We start from the raw sequence: 26,141 nt of genomic DNA on the forward strand, positions 1-26,141 counted from the left end.
TATTTATATTGGAAAGACTACCCGGGTATAGTGATAATCAAAAGGAGCTAGATCTTACAGTTAGATTACAGTCCTAATGTTGATCTACATAATTAGAAGTTTACACTATATTATGATTGTTGGAGATATGCCCTAGAGGCAATCATGTATGATGATATTTTCTATGTGTTTATGAATAAAGATAGTCCTTGGACATTATCAATGATGCGTATCAGCAAGTACGTGACTTATTTGTGGGACTATGCATTGTATGATGACTGTCCTAAAAGGTCCCTAGTCGAAAAGGCTGTGTGGACGCGCAGCCAACTAGACTAGCATATGACACGGTCGATGGCTTGGTCTCACTAGCCATGGAGCATTGGATGCTAACCGGATAATATGGACTTGGAAGGATCTGGTCAGATTCGACGTAGTCGGATCCGAGTCGAGATAAGGTCCAAGTCGGACAGACCCAACTATGAGACGCAGCGATATGTCATCTGTGAGTCTCTAGTACAACATAGAACCTATGTCCTAAGACCTGAGCTGACGCATGTACTCGGGATGGTGACAGACTTGCTTTGGGCCGACCAAACGCTACTCCATAACTGGGTAGTTATAAATATAGGTTTCGGGTTTGTCCAGAACCATGCTGCGAGACGTGGTCGAGCAAGATGGGATTTGCCCCTCCGATCAGGAGAGATATACTCTGGGCCCCTCATGTGATCCGACCAGGATAAGCATGGCCATGCGACAAGCATTATGAGATAATCCGGACAGTGGTCGGCATCACTGGAACGAGAAAGAGGTTGGGCTAGCACAAGGATGACAGACTCGTCTTGAGCTTGACAACATATATCATGTGGCAAAAGGAATGGAAGTGTGATGTACAGGTTCGCTAACCAGCTTCATAGTCTGCTTGGTGTTCGGCATGCCTTGCTAGAGGCCACTACCAACCGTGCAGTTCGGAGGTGGTCCGAACTGCGACCAAGCCAACTTGAACCTAAGGGGTCGCGCGCTTAAGGGAAGGAACCTACGAGGTCGGATCCGAGGACACTGGTCGGATGTGATCCGAACTGTATTCGGATTGTGGCCGAGTAGACTTATGGGCTTTAGGGTCCGTGCGAGGCCCAAGTGTTGAGCCCGTGACGGACGCCTATATATATAGTGGAGGTGCCGGACACTCACGCAGTTGATCGCTTCGGCGCTGTCACTAGGGTTTGCATGTGTTGCGAATAGACACCTCCACTCGCCGCTGGTTGTGTGATCGGACCTAGCAGTCCGCCGCACGATGTTCCTCTTGCACGCGCGGATACCGTTAGAGGCGGTGCACTTGTGTCGCTCTGGCGAACCTGTACGTGGGAACCGACCACCGGTTGTACGAGGGAGATCGGACGAGGAGGAAACGATCCATGCGGATGCGCTGCCCCAACTCTTCTTCCGCTGCACGGCACTGCGCGTCTAGTGGTAACGAACTATGATTCATCTCTCGTAGCATGTTCTTGGTTGTTCTGCGCGTAGGAAATTTTAATCTGCAGTCAACGCACCCTACCGTAGATCCCAACAATGACGGGTTGCTCACACGTGCGTGCTCCGGGGACACAACTAGTAGAATTCGTTAACAGACAAATTAGATCGTGATTGGTAATTTGATCTGGAGTCTATCCTGGTAAACTAGTTGAAAATACTAGGAATCTTATATGTATAAGAGGTGGACTCTTTGCAAAGACAATACAAGAAGGTCCCTACACCCTAAGCTCAGTATTGCCAATTGTGAGCGGCATCACAGATAAACGTAGAGGAATAGGGGGAGAACACAAACCCTAACAATTACTAACAGAGGCCGCGTGCCCCGGCGTCGTCTCCTGTGCCGACATCCTCACGCTCGCCGCAGGGGACGGCTCCGTCCTGCTCGGCGGGCTAACGTGGGCGGTGCCACTTGACCGACGAGATTCCACCAACGCTAGCCTCAACCTAGAGAACGTGGACCTCCCGCCGCCGTCCGCCAACATCAGCGGCCTCATTGCGGTGTTCGGCAGGAAGGGCCTCACGCTGCGCGAGATGGCCGCGCACACCGTTGGTTTCGCGCAATGCCGGAACTTCCAGGACCGTGTCTACAAGGAGGCCAACGTCCAGCTACTACCAGAACCTCGCTGTCCGACGCGGTCTGCTCCACTCGTACCAGGAGCTCTACAGCGGCAACGACACGTAGTCGCTGGCCAGGGTGGTGAACCAATTCAGGAGCAACAATACTCTGTTTTTCGCTGATTTCGCAGTTGCGGTGACCAAGTGGTAAATCAACCCTTTGACCGGAGCCGCCTGCCCAACCAGGGCCAAGTGCAAGTTGGTCAACCACTGATCAGCGAGACTACCAATTGTTCGTGCCACTAGCGGAGCTTGAGGAGAATCGAAGGGGTGCCAAAGAGAAAATATGCAATTGGGGGGGGGGCAAATGCCCCCCTTAGAACTACACATAGCTCCGCCGCTGGTTCGTGCCAAATTAACATACTAGTTCATGCCATTCGAAGTTTTCGTGTCACACGAAAGTGGCGCAAAGATGAATCATGGTTCAGAGCCAACAATCAGTAGAAAAAAGAAAAGGAAGGTGAATATAAGTCAGTTTGTTGTGAGCATGTCATGATATCGATATTCAACATTATGATTTTTTTTACATGGTCTTGTGGTTCCAGAAACATGAAAGATCATGGTCTTCTATGACAAGCATGAAGGCTATTTGGCACCACAAAAAGTGTTGACACATTTCTCATGTTTAATTATGTATGGTTTTCCCAAAAGTTTCTTTATATTGCTCCAATTCTTGATTTTATCTGTCCACTGTGTAGAAAGAAATCATGATGTTTACAGTTGGCATACCAGGTGATAATCATACTCTGATTGTTTATTCTGCTGTTGGAGGATAGAACTACACATGTTCTCTTAGGTATACAGTTTGTAAATTAAGATCATACTATCCATATTGTTCATCTGATATGTTGAGTTTGTCTAATGTGATTGCATAATATTGTGATGTACTAGTTTAAAGTTTGCTAGCAGTCAAAAGTATCCAACTAGCCAGTGTATAGATATAGATGTAAACGGAATGTTGAATATCATTATATGATAATCTATACATCGACTTTATACTGATACAAAATCAATTATTTTCTGATGAAAATAGCGTTATATGATAATCTAACAGTGATCATCTTCTTTGCACCGCCTCTTGAGCATATGACTTGGATTATTTTAATTATTGTTCTAACCTCTCACCTCTGTCACTTGGTTCCAGCCTTCCAGGGCACGACCGACTGCCGGTTCGAGATCTTGATCCTGAATAAAGAAAAAGGATAGGATCAACCAAGGATTCTACCACTGGATAGTACCATCAACATGCCCTTGATTTGACAGTAGAGTGATGGCCGAACATCGATTAGCAGTTTACCTTGGTTTCTTTGAACATTTCATACAATTGTATACAGTTTCCTTGAGAATGGCCATTCAGTTTATAGTAGTGCTAAGTGATCAACCCTTCTGTGGAACTTCATATTTGTAGGGAGACAATGTTGTTTGTTCTAGTGTTTTGGAACTTGGCAGGAATAAAACAGTGCTTCTTGCTTGTGTAGAAAGTGGTTGGTGAAATGAGATTTTGCAACGTCCATCATAATATACTCTACTCTACGCTGTTGCTTACGAAAATACATCAACGCACATGTTGTCTTCAGTGTGTGTATTTTGCTGATTACCTTTTCAGAGTCACGAAAGCTAATTTTCTTGGTTATCTCACACATCATGCTTGCCCGATTTGGTTTCTAATATGCTGGCAATATATACTTTACTTTACTACTGTTGCGTATGAAATCCATCAGGTTGTGATTAGTATATGTACACATGCACCTAGAGGCCCCGGAGCATCGTATCACCCCACGGGCTGAGCACTGGATATTTTCCCGAAGCAAACTTGCGAATGTTTTGTCCACTCGGTTTGGCTCTGCTCAGCCGGTAGCCTTCCTTCACCAATGCCGCCAACTCTTCTTCCTCCAACCCCGTGCTCTGCATAGTGAGCTGGATATATTCTTTTTTTCACGAACATGTTGCTCTTGGGAAGATTCGACGTGATCAGGGCGAGCGTGGAGACTGTTGGAATTACGTGTCCTGTAACTATATTTAAATTACTAGAAATTACTAATATTCAAAATACCTTGTTTTGGAATTATATATGTATTTATACATGAAATTACTTTACATGATTATCATGAAATTATCACTTGTTGGAACACACTTAGGTTATATGCTTAAGGAAGCTGGTCGATTATTAGTTGAATACAATATATTATTTATATTAGAAAGACTATCCGGATACCAATGTTAGGGATATCGCTTATCGGAAACTTATCGGTCAACCCAAGATAAGGGGTAAATCGGCCATTTTATCGGCATATCGGCCGATTTATCGCCATATCGGTTGATTTATCAGCTGATTTCTCTTATCGATCAGACACCAGTAAGAGATAAATCGGCCGATTTATCAGAATATCAGAAGATATCTTGAACAGTGCCGGATACAGTGATGATCGGAAGGAGCTAGATCTTATAATTGTACTATTCATATTGTTCATCTGATATGTTGAGTTTGTAACTATGTTGGTAGCATGTGATATTTCAAATGCTCAACTGGAAAATACATGGGAGTTATAATGTGATTGCATAATATTGTGATGCACTACTACTAGTTTAAAGTTTGCTAGCAGTCGGAGGTATCCAACTAGCCAGTGTATATATATAGATCTAAACGGAATGTTGAATAGTGTTATATGATAATCTATAGATATACCTTATACTAATACAAGAAACAATTATGGCTTGATGAAAATAGCGTTATATCATAGTCTATGAGTGGTCATCTTCTTTGCACCACCTCTTGAGCATATGACTTGGATTATTCTGATTACTGTTCTAACCTCTCACCTCTATCACTTGGTTCCAGCCTTCCAGGGCACGACCGACTACGGTTTCGAGATCTTGATGCTGAATGAAAAAAGGATAGAATCAACCAAGAACTCCACCAATGGATAGTACCATCAACATGCCCTCAATTTGACAGTATAGTGATGGCCGAACATCGATTAGCAGTTTACCTTGGTTTCTCTGAACATTTCTTGAGAATGGCCTTTCAGTTCAAAGTAGTGCTAAGTGATCATAATATCACCGAAAGTCACAGAACATGTGCTCGATATTCAGTTTGGTGCTAAAATTTTAAAAATACGGATTTATGGTCATCCAACTTGCATTCTCGTGCATCCCTCAAAAAAAACTTGCATTCTCGTGTCCCTCAAAAAAAAACTTGCATTCTCGTGCAAATACTTGGTGTAGTGATTACCCCTTGCGCTTCCACCCTTGAGGTCTAGAGATCAGTTCTGATGCTTCCTTTTTTTTGCTAGTTTATCCATGCGCCTACCAACTTCTGGCTTTTGTTTATAATTAAATAAAGTTTAGTTGTGCATGTTTAACATCAATCGGCCATGGTGGATGGAGGTACGTTTGAGTGTATTTTTTATTTGCATTTGAGTGTTTTGTTAACGGGTTGTTGGTTCGAACCTCATCTGAACCATCTTTTTCCCATCATATTGAGGCCTTTTGCATGTAATTAAATAAATTTTGAGGGGGTTTTCTATAAAAAAATCTAGCCTGCAAGGGTCACCCAACGCCTTGTGCACTCCTAGCCACTGACAGGTGGGCCTCTGCCAGGCTAGCACGCCATGTGAGCAGGCCATATGGCTGCATACGAGCAGAAGCACCGTATTTGCACGAGAACGTAAGTTGAATGATCACAAATCCGTATTTTCAATGTTTTAGCACCAATCTGAACATTGAGCGCAAGTTTTATGACTCTCGATGATATTACCTTTTGTTCTAGTGTTTTGGAACTTGGCAGAAATAAAACAGTGCTGCTTGCTTGTGTAGAAAGTGTTTGGTGAAATGAGATTTTGCAACATCCATCATAATATACTTTACTCTACGCTGCTGCTTACGAAAATCCATCAACGCACATGCTGTCTTCAGTGTTTGTATTTTGTTGATTACCTTTTCAGAGTCAGGCAAGTTACTTTTCTTGGTTATCTCACACATCATGCTTGCCTGATTTGGTTTCTATATATGCATGCAATATATACTCCCTCCGTTCCAAAATAGAACATCGAGGGACTGTACATGCTGGTGCGTATGGACACTACAAGACGGCCGGTGTTACGAGGCGTTAAAAAAGGGAAAAATTCAAAATAAATCTTGAAGTTGTAGACGAAAGCTAAATTAAACCCTGAACTTTGAATCTCGGAAATTGGTACTCTAAACTTGTAATCTCAGTCTATTTTGGATCGTAGACCAGTTTGGCACACTGAGAAGATTACAATCCCGGCCGGGATTTCAGCTACTCTCACGGACTAGAATTTGGGTCGGCCCACTATAACACAACAAGAATTCGTGAGGTTTAAAAAAATGTGCGCACATTTCTAAAATTGCTCAAAAGTTAAAAATGTTTCTGTTTTCTATTTTTTGCACCAATTCAATTCGTTTTGTGTTTTTAAAAACTGTTTGGAATTTCGTGTTTCGCACAAAATCAACTCTATTAGCATTTCAAAAAAATCACATTTATCAAAAAATGTTCAGAATTCCAACAGTTTTTCACATGCTATGAAAAATATTTTGTATTTTTAAAATTGTCTTACATTTTTTAAATAATGTTTTTGGAATTTTGTAAATTATTTCGTAAATAATGTATTTTAAAAATGTTTCGGATTGTTTCGGACTGTTGCCCACCAGACATGAAGCGAGTTTATTTAGCTTTCGCCTCCAAAAGCGTTCAGAATGCCTTCAAATCTGTTTGACGGCGCTTAGAAAGAATGCTAGAGATAGTCACGAAGGCAAAGCCTAATTAAGGCGTTTTAACATAACGCCTCCGAAAGTTAGACATTCCACGGCACTTTTAGAAAACGCCTTCGAAAGCTCGCTGGTATTTTCAGAAAGTGCCGCTAGTTAATCTGAAGAGGAAAAACTTCTGCCGCTGTTTGCTGATTAGATCTCTACAGCTAGGCGTTTTGCCTCTAAACGCCGCAAATAATACGGGAGGGCGTTCTGCAAGATGCCGCTGAACAAAATCTAACCACGGTGTTCTACTGATCCGCCTTCATAGGCACGGCCTAACAACGGCGTTTTGCAGTTAAGCCTCTGTTGCACATGGATTCGGAGGCGTTCTGCCTCGTATACTCTGTATTTTAAGGCGATCCCTAAAAACGCCTTCGTACAACAGGTTACAAGGCGTTTCAGAAAACGCCACTAAGATTATGCCTCCAATTATTCACCGTGTTGTAGTGGGAATTCAGCATAAGAGCGTTTAGATCATTAAAGTAATGTTTTAAATGTTTTTATATTAGTTTATGGAGGAAGTCTTTCCCTAATTTTATTTAATTTTTAATATTAATAAAGCAGCTAATGCTTCTGATCGTCCGTCATTAGTACTTTTGCATAAAAGCCCCTGAAGTTAGTATGAATCAACCCGCAGTCCTGATGAGGTCAACCCGACGAGCGATTAGAAAAAAAAAACTCCAAATCGCATCACGGTCTCCAGCGTGCCGCTACGGCGCTACCCCCTGCCGCGAGCCGACGACCCCAGCCCCGCCGCAGCGCGCCGCCACTGCCTACCCCGTCGGGACTCCTACCCCTACCCCAACTGCCCCCCACGCCCGCGGCGTTCTACCGTCGGCGACACTCGACGCCGCGGCCGTTGCCGGCTCCCACACCCGCGGGCCTCCGTCTCCCCTGCCGCCGCCGCCGCCCCGCTTGTCTAGCGGGCAGGCCCCGTCCATGGGGCGTAGGGGCTACCAGCGCCCTCCCACGCCCGTGCGCGCCTCCTTCTGCCCTTCCACCACAGACGACGTCGCGTCCTGCAGCCTTCACGGATACGTCCTCCACCCTGACCGACTTCTCTGAGCCTAATGCGATCCCGGTGGTGGCCGCGCCCTGCTCGGCCCGCCGTCCTGCCGTGGAGGGCGCCTGTCGTCGGAGCTCTGGTCGTTGGTTCCAGAGTCGGGCGGTTCCACACGGGGGGCGCCTATCCCGCTGTGCCACCGATCACTTAATTCGGCTCTCTCGACTGGTGCATAATATGCTTAATTATGTTGTGATTTTTCTGTACCAATGAATGAGCCGGGTGAGTGGTTAAAATATTTGTTGGCACACGTGGCTGTGTTAGTGAGAGGTCAATCCGCATCCTTTTCCACTAATTAGCGTGATTTTGATAAGTTCAGATTCTGAGAAGGAGAAGAAAGCCTCAGGGGCCAGAGTATTCAGGAGGACACCAATCCAAATCTATGGTGTTTGAGGCAGCTTGAAAGAAGGTTTGCTGCAGGGAAGAGATAGAAAGAGCGAAATAGAGAGGGCAGGGGCGTGATCTGTTGTAAGTATGAAGTGAAGTAATCCTTCCTGTCCCGCTGTTTGTTTTCGCAAGTCTGTTTTGCACAACTCTATTTGCAGTGCGTGCAGTAACTGATCGATTGCGTTTTGAGGGTTCTAGGTGTCGAATATGACCGGGCCATTAAAATAAAAGTTGTATATCTTTTCAAGACCTTTCCAACGAATATTTATTTGCAATTTTTCGTCAGGTATTCTAGGAGATAATGCCTATCTGAAGTTACTGTCAGTTTTCGTCAGACTGCAGTTTTAGGCATGACTTCCTATTTTGCGCGGCGTTTCAAAGTAACTTCAAGGCTGAATCTTTCCATGGGGCTATGGATGTATTTTCAGTATTTGGTTTGAAATTTCCATGGAGAATGTTTTCTCAAATTTTCGCTGAGTATAGTGAAAGATACAACCTTCTGAATGCTGCTGTCCATTGCGAGTTCTGTTCTGAACTTCTGACAGTTACTGTTTTCTGTATTGAGATTTGAGAGGCATTTTAAAATATCTGTCTAGAGTACAGTTAACATAGATATAATTCATTGTTTGATCTTTCCACAGAGGATGTAAGTACTATTTTTTATTGCGTCTACAAGGAGTAATTTAACATTGCTATCCGTTTCAGTTAACTTTGTGAGATCTTCCTGAAACTATATAGTTTCGGTTGTGAGTTTCAAATTGGTTTGCCGTTTTAACGGTACTTAGAGGCCGAATGTATTGTCTTGAACGAAACTGTTGCATCTTGCTTTAGATGTTTTTTGATAAGGTAACAGCTGCCTCAACTGAAGAATCATTAACTCCCTCATCGTGTAACTTCCCTGCTGCAGGTGATTGGATCAGCGAACCTTCTCTGTAGTTTAGGATTTGATCAGTTCGAGGAACGTGGTAAGTCCCTAGCAAAATTCTTTCGCCTTATTAATATTCTGCGTTCTTTATCAGTGCGCTGGTCCATGCAGTATCATCAGAGTCATGGATCTTTGACAGAATGTAACGCATGGGCAGTATAGTATTCTCTCATGTTATGTGAACCCTCAAATTCCTTTCCATGAGACTGAACCCAACTGTTCCCAATTTTCTTATGTGTTTGTGTATACGATGGTACATAAGTGAGTTTCACCATTATTGGTCTATTTCTTGATGTTTTTTCCAAGGATATTCGATTGTTGAGTTAATTGTCAGTGATGCCATCACATTGAGTTAACTCTAAAAGTTACGTTTCTTTGTTTTCTGTGTTATGTGGAAGAATGTAGATTTGCAATGTGAAGAGTTATTCCAGGACAATAGTGGCGGCTACCGATGCAATTATTTTAATTATTATAGAACATCTGATTGACAATGCGGTCTGTGTTGCTGGAGTGAGCTTTTTTATGGAATGAAATACATGTTAAAGCAGAACCACTGTAAGATGATATTCTTCATGTTGTCCTTCAAGACAATATTTCATATGTTCTAAATATTTCATGGTCACCTAGTATTGGAGTCTGAAATTTCGCATGGTGGTGAATTACTGAATGCATGCCAAGGCAGTTCCATGCAAAAACACTTTCCTAAAAATAAAAAAGAATACCTTGCTAATTTATTAATACAAATACACTACCAATAAGGCTCTCTTTTGGACAATGAGGTTTCTGCTGGACATATGTTAAGATGAACAGGACCCCCAGCTCGTAGCTCCTGCTCGTGCTGCAGGGCGAGCCTGCATCTCTAGCTCGGCAGCTCTATCTCCTGCTTGATCAAACATCATTTGTAACATTCACCATATCACTCTGGTTAAGAGGTGAAATATTTACATGAATTAAAATACATTGTAACCTATATCCGTGGCAACGCACGGGCATTTGTGTACATATGCATATATAGAGGCCCCGGAGCATCGTATCACCGCACGGGCTTGATCACTGCATATTTTCCCCGTAGCGAACTTGCGAATGTTTTGTCCACTCGTTTGGCTCTGCTCAGCCGGTAGCCTTCCTTCACCAATGCCGCCAATTCTTCTTCCTCCAACCCCGTGCGCTGCCAATTCGACCTCCCTCCCCGCCGGCGACGCCATTCCTCACCGGAACCGAAAGCCGACAACGCGCCGCCAACGCTGCCGCATCAGTGTCACCACCGCGTCCTCTTCATCGGCCTTGTCCGCCGCCCCGGCCCTCATCGCCAACGCCCCCACGCCCCGCGCATTCTCCGCGCTTTTCAAGGCCGCCTCATCCTCCTCCCCCTCCCACTCCCTGGGTGCGCAGCTCCACGCGCAGGCCGTGGTGCGTGGCTTCTTGGGCGACGGGGATAACACCATCCTCTCCACCGCCATCCTCAACTTCTACGCCTCATGCCGGGAGCCCGACCTTGCGCGCCAGGTGTTCGACAGGATGGCACGCAGGAACGCCGTCACCTGGAACGCGCTCATCAAAGGGTACGCGCAGGCGGGCCGCCGGGACGAGGCGCTGGCGCTGTTCCGCTGCATGAGGAGGCAGGACCGTGTCGCCCCCGACAAGTACACGTTCCCGGCGCTGCTGTCCGGCATTGGCAGGAACCGTGGTGGCGGCTGCGTGCAAGAACTCGGGGGAGCCGTGCACGCGCAGGTAGTCAAATCCGGGCTGGACAAGGATCCCTTTGTGGGTGCTTCCCTCGTTTCTATGTACGCGGCTACAGGAGCACTGGAAGATGTGAAGGCCGTCTTTGATGATGTGGATACTTTGGACCCGGTTGTCTGGTCTTCTATGATCTCCGCGTATGTCAACTGCAAGGAGGAAGAAGCTGCTCTCCTTACATTCTACAAGATGTTGTGCCAAGATATTAAGCCGAGGCAGTTTGTCTACTCCAGCCTGTTTGCCATCTGCGGGAGCATGTCGATGCTGGAGACGGGCAGGCAAGTTCATGCCCACAGCCTGAAGAACATAACTGACAAGGATGCCGCCATGACAAATGCACTTTTAACCATGTACTCTGATTGTGGATGCATTGATGATGCATGGAGAGTCTTCAATTCGAACGACGTTTTGGATGTAATATCCTACAATTCAATGATTTTGGCTCTTGGGCAGCATGCACGCCCGAAAGAAGCAGTTGAACTTTTCAAGCGGATGAAGTTTTCTGGCTTGATACCTGATGAGGTCACCTTACTGAATCTTCTTTCCGCTTTCAACCATGCTGGTCTTATTCATGAAGGTTTGCATTTATTCGATTCCATGTTGGATATGGAGGGCATAAAACTGACGTATCAACATTATGCCTGTGTTATCGACATGCTGGCTCGATCAGGAGAAATCGAGGAATCCATGAAAACAATTAAGGAAATGCCCTTTGAAGCTGAAACATCCTTATGGAGGATTGTTCTTGGTGCTTGTAGCAAACACGGTGACATTGAAACGGGCATCAAGATTGCAGAAATGCTGTTTGAGATGGAACCTTATGAGCCAACAAATTATATACTACTTGGTAACATCTGTGCAAGATTAGGAAGGTGGACAGAAGCAGAAAAGGTTAGAAGTTTGATGGAAAAGAGAGGTATAGATGGGGATGATGCCTTTAGTTGGATCGAAATGGGCCAAACGACACATAGATTTGGTGTTGATGACCGTTCACACCCCATCTCCGAGGAGATATATAGGAATTTGGATAGGTTGATAGGTAGTATCAAGGCTGCAGGTTATGTGCCTGATACCAGTTTTGCCACACACAGCACAGAAAAAGACAGAAGAGAAGAATCACTACGTTATCACTGCGAAAAGCTGGCCTTTGCTTTTGGGGATTTGGCTTCTCCTTCTGGAGACACACTCCGCATCATGAAGAACCTCCGTGTTTGTGGTGATTGCCATTCTGCATACAAATACTTCTCCCTCGTCACAGGAAGAAAAATAGTACTGAGAGACAACCACAGGTTTCATCATTTCTATAACGGGGCTTGTTCATGTGTTGATTATTGGTGATGGATCAGTAAATTATTCTGTTATACTCCAATAATGCATTGTAACATTGATATAATCATCTAGTACTGCCTAGCATACAACAGAAGTGTAACATGTCTTGAGGTTTCCTTCGACAACTAGATTACTCAGAAGCCCCTTGACAACTTGGACTGCAACACCTGTGGAGTACATATTTATCCCTTTGACCCTTTGTACATTTGGTCAATATTTTCTTGCTGCATATTAATAATATGTTTACATCTGTCATTACGATTGCATTTACTTGAAGAATTGCTAAGAAAAAATTGGCAAATTTTCTTGAGAAGGTCGTGTATACGATAGGTTTGGTATGCTGTTAGAAATTACTCCCTCTGTCCCAGAATATAAGAACGTTTTTGACACTATGCTAGTGTTAAAAATGTTCTTATATTTTGGGACGGAGGGAGTACATGATATCTTGGGTCTAAGCTCTTCCAAGACTTTAGGAGAAAATGAGAAGGCATATCATAAAGTTTCTGATTATTGACAAAACTGGAAATAACAATCTTCGTTGTTTCGAGGGCAACATAATTCTTTGCTAGATTTGAAAGTATGCTGCTTCAATATATATTTTTGGCTGTTTTCTTTTACTTTATCACTCAATATGCAGTAGACTATTTTTCATTTATGCAAGTAAATAATCAGTTACTAGCTGAATAGTTTACAGTGATTTCAAGCTCTATTTTTCAATAATCTTTTTGCAGTGCTATATTTGTTGTTGCCCAAAAATGTTTAAAGCTCCAAGCTTTACATCCCCAACGATTTCTTTACACGAAGGTACATAATTTTTTCCATGGTAATTAGTAATGTCCTTTTTATTTATTAAAATGATATGGTATGACCATTAGTTTCAGGTCTTTTCGAGCTTGATGTCTTCCACACTGGAACAAAGTATTCTGCAACCATATACGCAGTGTAAACAATCATTGGAAAGGCGGATGAGAGGAAAATAAGATGAACATACAGAAGTTTGGGATTTGTTGAGGACTGGTTATTAACATATAATGGATCTGTGATCGATGTTGTGCTAGAGAAAATTGTTTATATGTAGCTGTTTACAAGGTGAATAATATGCATACAGTATTCACGAGTTAAGAAATATTTTGCATTGTGATAATCTTCTTGTATTTCACAAGTGCACTGTTGCAAAAGTAAGTTTCTGAACCTAGATTTTTTTTTTGAGATCTAGAAATTTCATATTTGAGGCAGATACATGACAGTAGATTTATGGATAAAAAAAATTCACATCATCTATTGGGTAAAGTTTGCTAGTTTCAGTAAAAGATGCATGTACGCTTATTGTAGTCTGCCGGTTTTGAAAGTTTGAATACAAGCTTCGGAATGCATATCAGTCTTTCTGTGAGCTTCATCCAAGGGCCTACAACTGCTTGGATTCGTGGCTACAGTATTGTTTGTTCACATTCAAAGGACAAAGCTTCAGGACAATAAGAGAAGAACAACCTGTCTCCCGTCATCGAACAACCTGAACGTAATCAGTTCATGAAATAGCATGAGGCAATCAACTTGAATCTCCACCTAGAAGACTGTGAATCGCAGCCATCTGGGTCATTCTTAGCACTAGGCCCTATGAAATGTACTAGTACCATGACTTCAACTAAAAACATTATGTAACTCGGATGCTATCCCACCCAAGTGTGCCAGTTTCAGGACGTAAGCAAGAAGAACAACCCGTCTCCCTCTAACCATCACGGTGATGCCACATCGTGTACGATTTGAGTCATGTGTAGTCGCAAATCCTGATGCTTCCAATTCCTAGGATGTCTGTGGGTTTCTACAGCATTCAAAAGCAATTCCAAGTTTCCAACTAGCTGAAAAATTTATGTGGTACACTGCATACGTGATGTATTTTGATATGAACATAGAAACAATCGAGCTCTACTCCTTGCTTGCCCTTAGGTACACAGGATCGTTTCTTTGAGATTATAATCTTGCGTCATCTCTCTTCGTGTGCTTAAGGGGGTGTTTGTTTCCAGGGACTTTTTCTAATCCCTACACAAACAGGGAGGGACTTTTTAGTCTCTGAAAACAAACAGGGAGGGACTTTTTAGGGACTAGAGACTTTTTAGTTGGGACTAGAAAAAGTCCTAGGACTAGAGAACCAAACACCACCTAAATAAAAGACTGTACGTTTACATTCAATATCATGTGGTGCAACAACCATACGATGCATGCTTTCATGCAGTTAAATACTGTGAGAAGGTGCACATGGTCATTCTAGTACTCTTGTAGCACCTCCTTCCTCAATAAAGTACCCAGATACAAAATCATACTTTTACGTTTCTATTTTTTGAAAAAATAATATACCCAGATACAAAATGTACATTTGCATAAATTTCCATGATGAAATACACTAAAATGAGAAGTACACACACAAAAAAAATCTGTGCTTTTTCAACACATGCATTTTCATTCTCAAAGTCCATAAAAAATTTTGTGTAGCTCGACAATCAAATTATTTCATGTGTGTGTGTGTGTGGTTGGGGGCGCACCATTCCCAGCCCAGAAAAATCGTTGTACAATTTTCTTAGGGGACTTAGGACGTGTTAGGGAGCCCTCCAGCTTCTCAACTCCTCTGACTCTACGTTGCGGTTGGTTAGAGGCCTGAATAATTGATCTTTGATCTATGTGGTGCTGAGATTTTTTTCTTCTTCTATATGTAGTTGTTTGGATCTGGGTGGGAATCATAACCTTCTGACAGCGTGTTTGGTGGTTTAAGGAAAAAGAAATGAGAATTTATGAGAGGGAGTTGGTTGAGGGATTAGATTTGGGAAGTGGTTTATTAGTCCCATGCCCACGTTTGGTATGGATGAGGATAGTTTGTGGGAATTTAAGAGAGGATTAATTAGTATCGTTGCTTGCGGGGCGTGGACAACAAACAATTTTCTCACTTTCCATTCCCCAACTCAATTAGCAGCCCCCCATCAGGGAAGAGATATGGACGAGACTTGCCTGCTCCCTTCCCGTGTGCCCATCCGTGCTCCCGCATACGTGGCTTGATTTGATTGGAACAAAATAAGGTCCGGCCCCATCCCTTAAAATCAGGGGGGGAGATGATTAGATTAGAAAGAAAAAAGAAAAAAAAACAGCCGTTGGATGAGGTGGGAGCACGGATGGGAGCACGGAAAGGGAGCAGGCAAGCCGGATATGGGGGTGTTGCACCCCTTAATTCCCTTTATTCCCCCGCCTTCTTTAATTCTCATGTCCTCCAATCATGCAAGGGATTTTAAGTCAGGCGCCGCAGGAACTCCCATTCCCCGATACAAACTCCCGCGAAACAAACACGCTGTGAAATAATTATGAATGCAAGATGTACAAGTGGTGAATAATATGCATACAATATTCACAAGTTTAGAAATATTTCCATTGTGATAATCTTCTTTTTTTCTGTTTCATAGATTTACTTTTGCAGAAGTAAGTTTCTGAACCTAGAAGTTCCATATTTGAGGAAAATACATGATATTAGATTTATGGATTCAAAAGTTCAAATCATATTGGGTAAAATAGGATTACTAGTTACATTAAAAGGTACCTATACTACTTAATTCGCTCCTAAATATAAGGTGTGTTGATTTTTTTTCAAAAGTCCACCTTGTTTGACCGAGTTTATAGCAAAATATGTCAAGAACTACAATACAAAATAAATAAAATCTTTAAATATGTATTTCATGTCGAATCTAGTGATAAGGATTAAAATCTTAGAATCTGTATTTCATGAGGAATCTAGTGATAATGATGTTTTCTTCTATAAATTTGGACAAAGTTTGACTTAAAATAATGATATATCTTATATTTTAGAACAGAGGGAGTATTATTTATCTGTAGCGTGCCATTTATTTTTGAAAGTTTGAATTCGTACAAGCTTGGGAATGCCATTATCAGTCGTTCAATGGGCTTCATGCGGGCCATGCTGTAGAGGGTTCGAGAGCGAGCTAGCATGGCATGCATGCAGCCACGTCACGGTGCGGCGTGTCCTCTTCACGCGAGCTTCACCGCCAGCTTACCTCACTTATAACAGCGCAGTGCACCGCAAGGACGACGAGGCGTACACGGATCGGAGAGACAGAGACACACCCGCACCAGGCACTCAGCTCATCCGTAGCGAGGCACATCAGCGAGAGCCATGGCGACGAGCAAGGAGGACATCAAGCACGGCACGGCCCAGGCGAGGTTGACCGTGGACGACGAGCTCAGGACCGGCTACTTCAATGGCTCGCCGCTGGAGGGCGGCAAGATCGCCGACTCCGACCCCGTCGACCTCTTCGCCCAGGCGCGGCACGTGGCCGACGCCTCGCCGCACCAGCAGCAGCAGCAGCCGCGGCGTGATCTGGGGGAGGAGGAAGGGAGGAAGGCCGGGGCGGAGGAGCCGCGGGCGCAGGCGCGGCAGGGGATGGGCGCCGGTGGACGTCAGCTCGGGCGCCAGTAGCTGGCTAGCTAGCCGTAGTACCACGGCGATGTAGAGCTACCTAGAAATAAAGTTACCGAGGCCGCCGGCCGGCCGGACGGCCGCTGTTGTATGTTTTATGTACCATCTGATGTCAACCGTGTGAGAAGCACCAGCTAGCTGCTTTTGTCATAAGTTTCACCCTGCATAAGAGGAGCTGTAGAAGATAAATGAACCACAGTGTTGGTGATCAATTAGCTGGACTTATCATCTTTATTTCCTTATAGAGATAGCAAGTAAGAAAATGATGTCTATGTGGAGCAGAGACATAAGTCAAGTGTAAGTAAATCGCCCTGAGAGCGAGTACAATAATTGACTTATAGCTTACTTACACTTGCACGATATTTTCCTCTATGTGGAGAAGAGGCATAAGAAAATGATGTCTATGTGGAGCAGAGACATAAGAAAATGATGAAGAGCGAATATAATAATGGACTTATAGCCTGCTTACATAACTTCCGTCGGTGGAAGTGGGCAAAAATAGTTGGAGTAAGTACAAAAAAGAAAATCAGTAAGTATGAAAAAAGAGATAAGAGAGAAGAAAATGCAATACATATGAAGAAAAATTAATGAATAAGTATGAAAAATGAGATAGAGAGAAGAAAATGCAATAAAAATGAAGAAAAAATACAATAAATATGAAACAAAAGAGGTGGATAGAAGGTGAAACAAAGTATGACAGCTATAATAGATATGAAGAAAGCACGAAAGAGATGGATAGAAGGTGAAACAAAGTATGACAGCTATAATAAATATGAAGAAAGCTGAAATAAAGTACTCCTCTGTAAACTAATATAAGAGTGTTTAGATCACTATGCTTTTATATTAATTTATAGAGAGAGTAGTACTCAACCTTGTTTCATAAGTGACTATAAAAGATAACCATATACTTATAACATGATAATATCATATAGCAAGCAACTGGTTGTATTATTAATCATGCTTAAATAGTTAAAAGAGATTTTGAATTCTCTAAATGATTTACATGAATGACTATAGATATTTATATGAATGACTATAGATGATTATATATGACATGACATTATCCAACATCATATAACCAGTAACTGGCTATATTATTAACAATGTTTTAAATGATTAAAGTAGTTTTCGAACGAAATGTTCTCTTCCAATGTGTTACATGTTCTTGTGCAGCCTATGAGGCGTTTGATAGGCTTAGGCTGCATCAAGCCTAACTAAGTTAGGCTGTATCAAGTCTAACCAAACTTTGACGGCTAAATGCTGAGCAATTTGATTGTCTGAGTTGCATGTAGAAATTGGCTTGCACGAAATTTACAACACTCTCAGCCAGGTCCGTCAGAAACGCATTTACTCTACAGGAAAGAGGCACAAAGCTATGCCATTTTACACTACGGAAAGAATGTACAGAGTCAAGCCCCCAACAACAAAAAAAGATATACACCAGAATAAGGATGTCATTTTATACTACGGGAAGGATGTACAGAATCGGGCCCCCCAAAACAGAAAAAGATATACACGACGATAAGGATGCGAGCGCTCTCTAGCGTCCAATGTAGGCTTCAGCTTAGTATATTTTTGTGCAGCCTAGGATACACAATTATAATTACTAAGCTCTCTAGCATACACAATTACTAAGCTCGCTCTCTAGTACTCCCTCCTTTCCGGTTTATAGGGTTTATCTCAAAATTTTAGTTTTTTCATTTTATAAGGCTCAATTTGATTGTTTCCTATCACATATTCAGACTTTAAGGTGCATTAAATCATTGCATACAAGTATTAAGAGAAAACTGACCAATGCATGCATTTTATGCATGCATGCATTGCAATTAATGCATTCGTAAACATAATTTTTTGAGGAAAACAAGAGCATTAATTGAGTGCTTTTGCAAACTGCAAAAAATATTTCACCACTCATCATCTACCTTGGTTGGTGAGATTTTTGAATTGAGCCTTATAAACCGAAAAGGAGGGAGTACTAAGATCTTTAGTGTGCACAATTACTAGGCTCGCTCTCCAATGTAGGATGCAGCCTAGCATATTTTTATGCAGCCTAAAAGCCTAGCGTACACAATTACTAAGCTCTCTAGCATTCATTGTGCAGCTTGAATGCCTGGTTGCTCCAGGCTATCCTTATATACTTTATCGGTTTTATCTCAAATGAATGTATTTGAAGTAATTACTAAGCTCAACATGAATGTCTGGTTGCTATCGGCTATTTTATATGATTATTATGCTCTAGAAATAAAGGACTTAATTGCCTCACACTATCCTTGTAATTGATAAGGGTCAATTCTTTTGGGGCTATTGTCAGTTGTTAAAATAAGTTGCCTCCTTTCAGTCTCTTTTTTAGCTTATTGTCAGCTATGGAAATAAGTTGCCTTTTTTCCCAAGTTATTCTAGAAGCCCGTACTAAAATTTTATTTAAATACTTAACAATTAAGGGTTAAATTTTTTAAAGGCTACTAATTAACGGTTGTTAACTGATAGTAGACTTGAAATAAAATTATATTGAGCCTCTAGAATAAACTAGGGACTTTAAGGTTTTTTTTAAGTAGACCCTAAGGCCTTCTTTGGTTCATAGGATAAGAATTTTACAGAAATAGAAAAATTATAGGAAGTGAAATGACATGCATCTTAATTCCTATAAAAAAAGAGATGTCATTTGATTGATAGGATAGGAATTTTTCATTGAGTCTAGGCTAATGTTTTTTTCCTCTAAAATGTGAAGGATTGATTCCTATCCTACATAGAAATAGGACTCCATTCCTATAAATCAAAGGGCTTCAAAGAAATTTTTCCTTTGCAAATCCTATCCTATAGAGTTTCTACAAAATATCTACAAACCAAAGGAGGCCTACGGGTCTAGCCAAATCATGTGTCTCGCAGGACAGTATAGGAACTAGGAACTGACATTTCATTAAAGCACTTTTTAAATAATTAAATAAACACACAAATTTTATTTTTTTGTGAATTTTAAAAAATGTTCACAATGTTTCAAAAAAAATCGAGTATCTAAACAATGTTCGTATATTTAAAACATTCTTTTAAAATATTTGAAAAATATTCATGAATTCTAAAAAATCATAAGTTTTATAGTTGTACAAGATTTTTAAAATTTGATTGCTAATTAAATGTTCATTGATTTAAATGAATATTTTTATTTGAAAAATCTTCAATGTTTTAGTAAATGTTCATAATTATGAAGAAAAGGTTAGGAATTTAAAAATGTAATGATATATTTAAATTATGTTTCTGAATTTCCTAAACCATGGGTAAGCCATGGAATAGAAAATAAGCTTAACGAATTACTTATACCACAACTACAGGGTATTACAATTAGGAATTAGAGTATACAATTATGTGTGTTATACATCTTCTGTGGTCCACAAAGCACATGTAATAAAGAAATATTTATTTACTTATTTAAATATTAATTGGGCGAGCCATGGGCAAGAAGTACTATCCATGCTCCAACCCATGCACAAGAAGTACTATCCATACTCCGACCCATGACTAACCAGGTTACCCATGATTTTGTCTTTCGATAAAACATCGTACACATGCCTGGATATTAAAACCCATGGATAAAATTAACATCCTAGTTAACATGCCACAACCCAAAGAGAAATAAACAAGCTCTTTGTAGACACCTTCAAAAAAGAAAAATGAAGCATGTAGACATTATCATCACCGGCGTAAAACCTCATCGAAGACTGTAAGCATTGGGAAAAAGCCGACCACATCAAAAGCCACAATGACAAACCTAGAAACGGCTAATCAAGGTCTAGTGAAGAGGAGACACCTTCAGGTGCTCCAAAGGAAGAGGGTGCCACCACCATCATCGTCGGTACCAATCGATCCCCATCGAAAAACAAGGTTTTTGCCTAGATACCTAAGCCTTCCACCTACCCAAGCCCCAAGGGCCAAGCCACTGCCAATTGAAAGTGAGACATTTCCTGCATCACACTAAGAGTAGCAGACCATGGCCGCCAAATTTGAGTCTTTGATCGAGCCATGATGACATCTTGGAGGCAAGTCCACACATAGGCATAACACCACCACAACTGAATTCTACAGCCATCACAAATGCCTGAGCACCCATGCCACCACTAGGACCGTCCCCATCCACCCTCGGCCCGCCACACCACTTTTTGCTTCCGCTCCGTTGCCGGATACCGTGGCGACCTAGCTCCATCGATGGAGCGAATGGGCCCCGGGCCAGTGCACAAGTGACCATCTCCACAACTGAGCCACCCTGAGGCAGCACGGACCACGCCCACTGCACACCACAAAACATACATGACAGCTATCAGAAAACTATCCTAAACCGAAAAGATAAACCGAGTCTAGCTGCCCCCCCAACTCCTTTTTTTAGGAAAACTGACACGCTAAGAGCAACTCTAGTAGCCCCCCCCCCCCTTTTTTTTTTCTTTTTTAAGGAAAACCGACATGCTTAGAGCAACTCTAGTAGAGTTGCCATAATAGTAGCCTTGCATATGGCGCGTTCCATATGCATTGTGCAGGCCGTCGAGGCAAAGTGCAAAGTCAGAATCGCCATATTGGCTGCCTCAAGAAATCCATGTGGGAATTGTTCATCAATGGCTAGAAGACATCTTCATTCCCCACACCAATGAAAGTTTTTCTTTCAACAACGATTTGATCTAAGATTTCAAAAAGGATTACAACTAGGATTTGAACAATTCTCTACTAATTGAAGTACGGGCTCTTCTTCTTGGAAGTGATCTCTGTAGGCGGGGGAAGCTTCGGTTGCCCCAATCTCTTTTTCTATTTTATATCTTTTTACAGTCTTAGGTGTACCTCTTCTTCTGCGGTATATACTTCTCTAGTTGTATTTTGTACTGCATTGCGTTCTTTATGTATGCGAAGGCAACCAAAAACCAGACCCAGAACAAATAACTAAAAGCCAGACCAAAAACCAATAACAAAAAACATACAAGCAGTATAAACATGATTACAGGTCCGCCATAGGCACTGGTAAACCCTTCAAACCAGAGTGAGAACGAACAAGATTAATATATTTCTCTGAAGCATTCATGAACAGAATATATACGTCATCTTACTAGCACAAGGCATTTCTGACTGCAACTAACAGTAGATCCCTATTAAACTGCAATAATATACACTCCTGGCATCATCAGTAGCACACACGCCTCAAGACAATCCTTGCTAGTTGGTCAGATTAAAGGTCACCGGCTCTACCCAGGCAGCTTCCTATTGCTCATTCAAATCCGCTTCACAATGGTGGCCGCCGCTGAACGCCTCATGGAGAGCTTATTCTATTGTAACAGGTCTAACTGGACTTCAATGGTGAACCTGTAAGGGCAATCAGCACCCTGGCAGCGACTGAGCCGATGTTGCAGCAGATAAGCTCACATCAGAATCAGGGCAATGCTGCAGGTAGGCCTGACGGAGCGACTGGGTCGATGCTGAAGCTGATAGACTCGTTGCCGAGTCGCCACCATCCTGCAGCAGGATCTGTTGTGGCGACTGGGGCACCATGGTAAATAAGCTTGACCCTGACTCTGTGCGATGCCTCAGGTAAGGGTACTGCTGCCCTGAAGAGCCAGGATAATAACTTGGAGGCCCGTTCTCAGAACGGGGGATGTGGGGTGAACCTACAAACTGTCCAGAGAATCTGTAGCCGAAAGGGGAGACATGTGGTGATGTGTATCCGATGCTGATCGGCGGAGAAAAATGCCCTCCACCCAGGGAGTGCGCGGATGCAAGGTGCGGAGTGTTAGACCATGGCGATGACATGTTTGCAAGGTCTACACTGCTCCTACTTGTACTGATAGCAGGTGAGTTGGAAAAACATCTGCATGGGTTACGGGTGTGGAGGATACTGGAATTGGAGTTAGTGCGGGACATGGACTGCCATGAAGGATGCCGGCTTATTGTCCTTGGAGGAGATGCTGCTACCATTGAACGAAAAGAAGACAAAGCTGTCGATTCAGCTGGTAAGGGAATAGCAGAAGAAAGCAAAGGGGTAGACTCTGATGGAGGGAGATTTGACATTCCAGCATTTGCATCTCGCTTGCATACAGGGCAGAATGTCCTCCATGATGTGAGCCACAGGTCCACGCAAGCAGCATGGAACTCTGTAAGATGAAACAGCCAAGTATCAGTGCACTGGTTGAAAAAAAAAGCTTCACATAACAGAGGGTTCGGTAGCACTGCAATACTTAATTTTCAGATCTATAGTGTAGAATTCGTAGTGTAGATTTATCTACATTAAGCGACCAGGAAACAAATGAAATCTAGCAAGACCATATTCAATTGAGTTTGTATCAAACATACAAAGGGATATTACGTGGAGTTATTGTGATTATGATGTAAGTTTTGATCAATGACACCATTCTCTTGCTACTATTCTGGTAGTAATGCAGCAAGTATATTCTAATTCCCAACTTCAAATCAGCAATGACTAGTAGACAGATTAATCTGGTTGTACATAAATTGCACAGGCATCGAGATCTCAGACCATCAGATCCTATTATGCAATAACTAGAAAATAATTGTGATATTTAAATGTGAGAAGAACATACTGTGACGACAAGGCAGCACCCTTATCTTTTCACCAACACTGTAGTCTTCCAAGCAAATGGCACATGTTGACGAAGTACAATTGTCTTCCTGGACTTTTGTAAAAATAAGACTCGGCATTGCCTTGACTAACTGACTGCTCATTCCATGAAATTCTCGTGCTGCAGGTATTCGAGCCCTGTCCCTTCTCATCTGGTGTCTTCTCACAAAGAAACAAGTGGCCAGAACAGCAGACATAGCAAGCAGTGCTGTGAAAGATATTGCCATGATTGACAAAGCTGAGTTATCACGCGTTGATATTATCCACACCTGAGCATCACTTTGACCTGAATATAGTTTCAACACCTCTCCTGACGTCTTAGAGATGAAGACCGCATATATGTCGATACCGGATGAGCTTCCAGCCACTGTTAACACTTCCTAGTTAAATACTGTTGAAAATATGTGCACAGAATAGATAATATTGGAGAAAACAAAAGGCTATTGAAAAAAACACATGTCAATTGTCATAACATTTTTATGCCAGATCAAGTTTACAATTGATTTCTGCTTCTTTTTTTCTTAGCGAGGTGTAGTCTGAAAAAGGTCACAGGTGCGTCTAACCATTTAAATTTCATGATACAGGATCAGATATTTGTATACCTACTTGTTATTCCTCTGACCTCTCTAATGTTTAGCTACCAAAGCATCATGAATCACCCATCTTATATGCGGTGATCATGAGCGACACGTTATTAAAGATATACAGACTAAAAGAAAAACAAATAATGTCAGGACCAAAAGGAGAAGTCAAGGAACATTACTTGAAACAAGGACACCGTGGTCTTTGTTATCATATACTATCACAGCCTTGAATCCGGCATCCTGAGCATTTCTGACTTTATCATCAAATTGGCAGCCGCCTCTTAAAATCAATGCAAATGGTGATGCAGGCCCTTCGACTGCTTTCTTTGTCAGAGGACTGCAAGCATCAAGAGGTTCGACGGTGTAAATTACACCGTTTAAACCTGAACCTTTCACTTCTGGAGCTGCAAAATGTTGAAATACCAATAAGTTCTTCTTTAACTTAGCTTTGCACATTATAAAGCATGTGGAAATTGCCATACAAGAGGTAATAACATTATAAAGCATGTGCAAATTGCCATACAAGAGGTAATAAAAGCAGCACTGCCAAATACTAGTCTAACTACCAGGACGCACGACAAGCAATCAGTCCATTCATCAGTGATGACTCGAATTATGGATTCAGGATAATAAAAACAAATGTACAGTAACAACGAAACGAAATAGTAGTGAGTTGATAATTGATTGGTACTGAAACAGAGGGGAATTGGTTAATTTATTATAGCACTCACTAAATGTTGCCTCGACATCACTGAAAGACAAGGTTGTGTTATTCGCCATCAGCACCACACTGCAAGCTCCCGGCTGAGCCATGAGACAAACCACTGCACATAACCAGAGGGAAAATGATCTCCCTCCTCTTCTTGCACGGTTCATCTTGTCAGACCTCCTTTCCTTTGGTGCCAACCAAGAGAAGAGCAAACACCGACCCGCCAAATGAGAACTCAAAACCTGTGAGACAACACTCTCTCGCTCCAAAGCACCGATCCTCTACTAGCCCTGCAATTGCATTCCAAAAAATGAGCCATCAAACTAATAACCAGTAACTGTACATATCTTTTATAGCATTCATTCAAATGTAGCACACAAAGGAGAAACCTCTAAAATTTATTTATTAGACAAAAGAAGATGTTTTCATGGGAGGACGCAACCTGCCCCAAAACCTCGGTAGACTCCAAAATTATGCGGAGAAGAACAGAATCCTATCAATCCGTGGGTGTGAAATCAGCACCCAATAACTTAGAGAGAAAAGCAATTCGGCCAAAGGATGGCACTTTTAGCTGGAATTGAGCTGAAAAGAAACTAATAGCGGTGGCATCTCGCGACTCGGCTACAAAAACTTGACCAAATTTAGCCTGGCTTTCGAATCTAATCTTTAAAAAGGAGGGATTTTTCACCTGGAAACAGAGAAGACGAAGGGGGCGAGAATCGGCGGTGTTACTGGGCGCGCGGCTGTGAGGAGACCAGAAGGATGGAGACGTCGGCTGCCATGGGAGGGGCGGGACGGGGGGAACCGGCCGTGGGATTACGCATAGGTGGCGAGATTGACGGCGAATTCAGTGGGGGGGGGACAGGCGGAGGGAGGGGCAGAGGAGAAGTCGAGATTGGGAATTGAAATCGCAGGTTTGGTGCCCCGCTCGATCCGATTTTTCAGTGTGTAATGTTTTCCGCCCATCCATCTCTATCCGTGGGGATTTTTAACTATTTTACCATGGCTGTCGGCATCCTCGTCCTGGATCCAGAACCAGCGGCGGCGGCGGTGCCTCTAGGGATTAATCTGTGTGCCGCTCCAGCTAGCTAGATGTCTGTCACTGGTGGCCCTGCAAGAATCTTGTTGCACTTCTCCTCTTCTGGTTTCGTCCAATGGGTTTTTCTTCTTTTGCCTCACGTCGGCTTCGTGGTATGTTTATGACGCTGATGATTTTTGCGGCTCTGAATTGATCACAAGCGTTGTCGAACGAAGCCACCGACGCGGTATTATCTATCGTCTCATCCGGAACATTCAGGCCAGCGGCGAGCTGATGGGAGGTGTGGGAGGAAATTCACACACGTGTGGGCATCTATCAGAGCATCCACAACCGGACCCATTTCTACCTAAATGTTTGGGCGGACAGTCCGGAGACTCCCGGCATCGTCTGGAC

The 26,141-nt window shown here is 42.6% G+C and overlaps 3 protein-coding genes across 8 annotated transcripts; 2 read left to right on the forward strand and 1 right to left on the reverse strand.

Moving 5' to 3' along the window:
• The first annotated feature begins 7,543 nt into the window (after window positions 1–7,543).
• Window positions 7,544–13,565, forward strand: LOC125519937 (putative pentatricopeptide repeat-containing protein At5g52630). 5 transcript variants are annotated; one of them, XM_048684717.1, is made up of 5 exons: window positions 7,544–8,182; window positions 8,280–8,428; window positions 8,634–12,301; window positions 13,073–13,145; window positions 13,217–13,565. In XM_048684717.1, the coding sequence occupies exons 3-5, from the start codon at window positions 10,356–10,358 to the stop codon at window positions 13,319–13,321; spliced, it is 2,124 nt and encodes a 707-aa protein (XP_048540674.1). In that variant the 5' UTR covers window positions 7,544–8,182; window positions 8,280–8,428; window positions 8,634–10,355; the 3' UTR covers window positions 13,322–13,565. The 5 variants fall into 5 exon arrangements, with proteins under 5 accessions (XP_048540674.1, XP_048540675.1, XP_048540672.1 ...); XM_048684718.1 differs by having other exon boundaries at window positions 9,255–12,301; XM_048684715.1 differs by having other exon boundaries at window positions 8,280–12,301.
• A 2,845-nt stretch (window positions 13,566–16,410) lies between these two features.
• Window positions 16,411–17,054, forward strand: LOC125521673 (SEED MATURATION PROTEIN 1). Its single transcript, XM_048686724.1, has one exon. The coding sequence runs from the start codon at window positions 16,510–16,512 to the stop codon at window positions 16,810–16,812; it is 303 nt and encodes a 100-aa protein (XP_048542681.1). The 5' UTR covers window positions 16,411–16,509; the 3' UTR covers window positions 16,813–17,054.
• A 4,773-nt stretch (window positions 17,055–21,827) lies between these two features.
• On the reverse strand, window positions 21,828–25,852 carry LOC125519708 (receptor homology region, transmembrane domain- and RING domain-containing protein 2-like). 2 transcript variants are annotated; one of them, XM_048684449.1, is made up of 5 exons: window positions 25,711–25,852; window positions 24,732–24,999; window positions 24,180–24,404; window positions 23,379–23,783; window positions 21,828–22,931 (listed from the first exon to the last, which is right to left on the reverse strand). In XM_048684449.1, the coding sequence occupies exons 2-5, from the start codon at window positions 24,874–24,876 to the stop codon at window positions 22,159–22,161; spliced, it is 1,548 nt and encodes a 515-aa protein (XP_048540406.1). In that variant the 5' UTR covers window positions 24,877–24,999; window positions 25,711–25,852; the 3' UTR covers window positions 21,828–22,158. The 2 variants fall into 2 exon arrangements, with proteins under 2 accessions (XP_048540406.1, XP_048540405.1); XM_048684448.1 differs by lacking the exon at window positions 25,711–25,852 and adding an exon at window positions 25,398–25,667.
• Window positions 25,853–26,141: the final 289 nt, after the last annotated feature.

This window comes from Triticum urartu, chromosome 7 (assembly GCF_003073215.2).
Source record: "Triticum urartu cultivar G1812 chromosome 7, Tu2.1, whole genome shotgun sequence".
NCBI classification, from domain to species: domain Eukaryota; kingdom Viridiplantae; phylum Streptophyta; class Magnoliopsida; order Poales; family Poaceae; genus Triticum; species Triticum urartu.

Bases quoted from the DNA above. Each gene is read 5' to 3' on its own strand.
- LOC125519708 (XM_048684449.1), bottom strand. From the start codon at position 24,876: ATGAACCGTGCAAGAAGAGGAGGGAGATCATTTTCCCTCTGGTTATGT. The intron at 24,405-24,731 runs GTGAGTGCTATA...AACATTTTGCAG, and splicing joins TGATGTCGAGGCAACATTTA to CTCCAGAAGTGAAAGGTTCA. The intron at 23,784-24,179 runs GTAATGTTCCTT...AAGTGTTAACAG, and splicing joins CCACGGTGTCCTTGTTTCAA to TGGCTGGAAGCTCATCCGGT.
- LOC125519937 (XM_048684716.1), top strand. From the start codon at position 10,356: ATGTTTTGTCCACTCGTTTGGCTCTGCTCAGCCGGTAGCCTTCCTTCA. The intron at 12,302-13,072 runs GTTTCATCATTT...ATCTTTTTGCAG, and splicing joins GTACTGAGAGACAACCACAG to TGCTATATTTGTTGTTGCCC. The intron at 13,146-13,216 runs GTACATAATTTT...TATGACCATTAG, and splicing joins AACGATTTCTTTACACGAAG to TTTCAGGTCTTTTCGAGCTT.
- LOC125521673 (XM_048686724.1), top strand. From the start codon at position 16,510: ATGGCGACGAGCAAGGAGGACATCAAGCACGGCACGGCCCAGGCGAGG.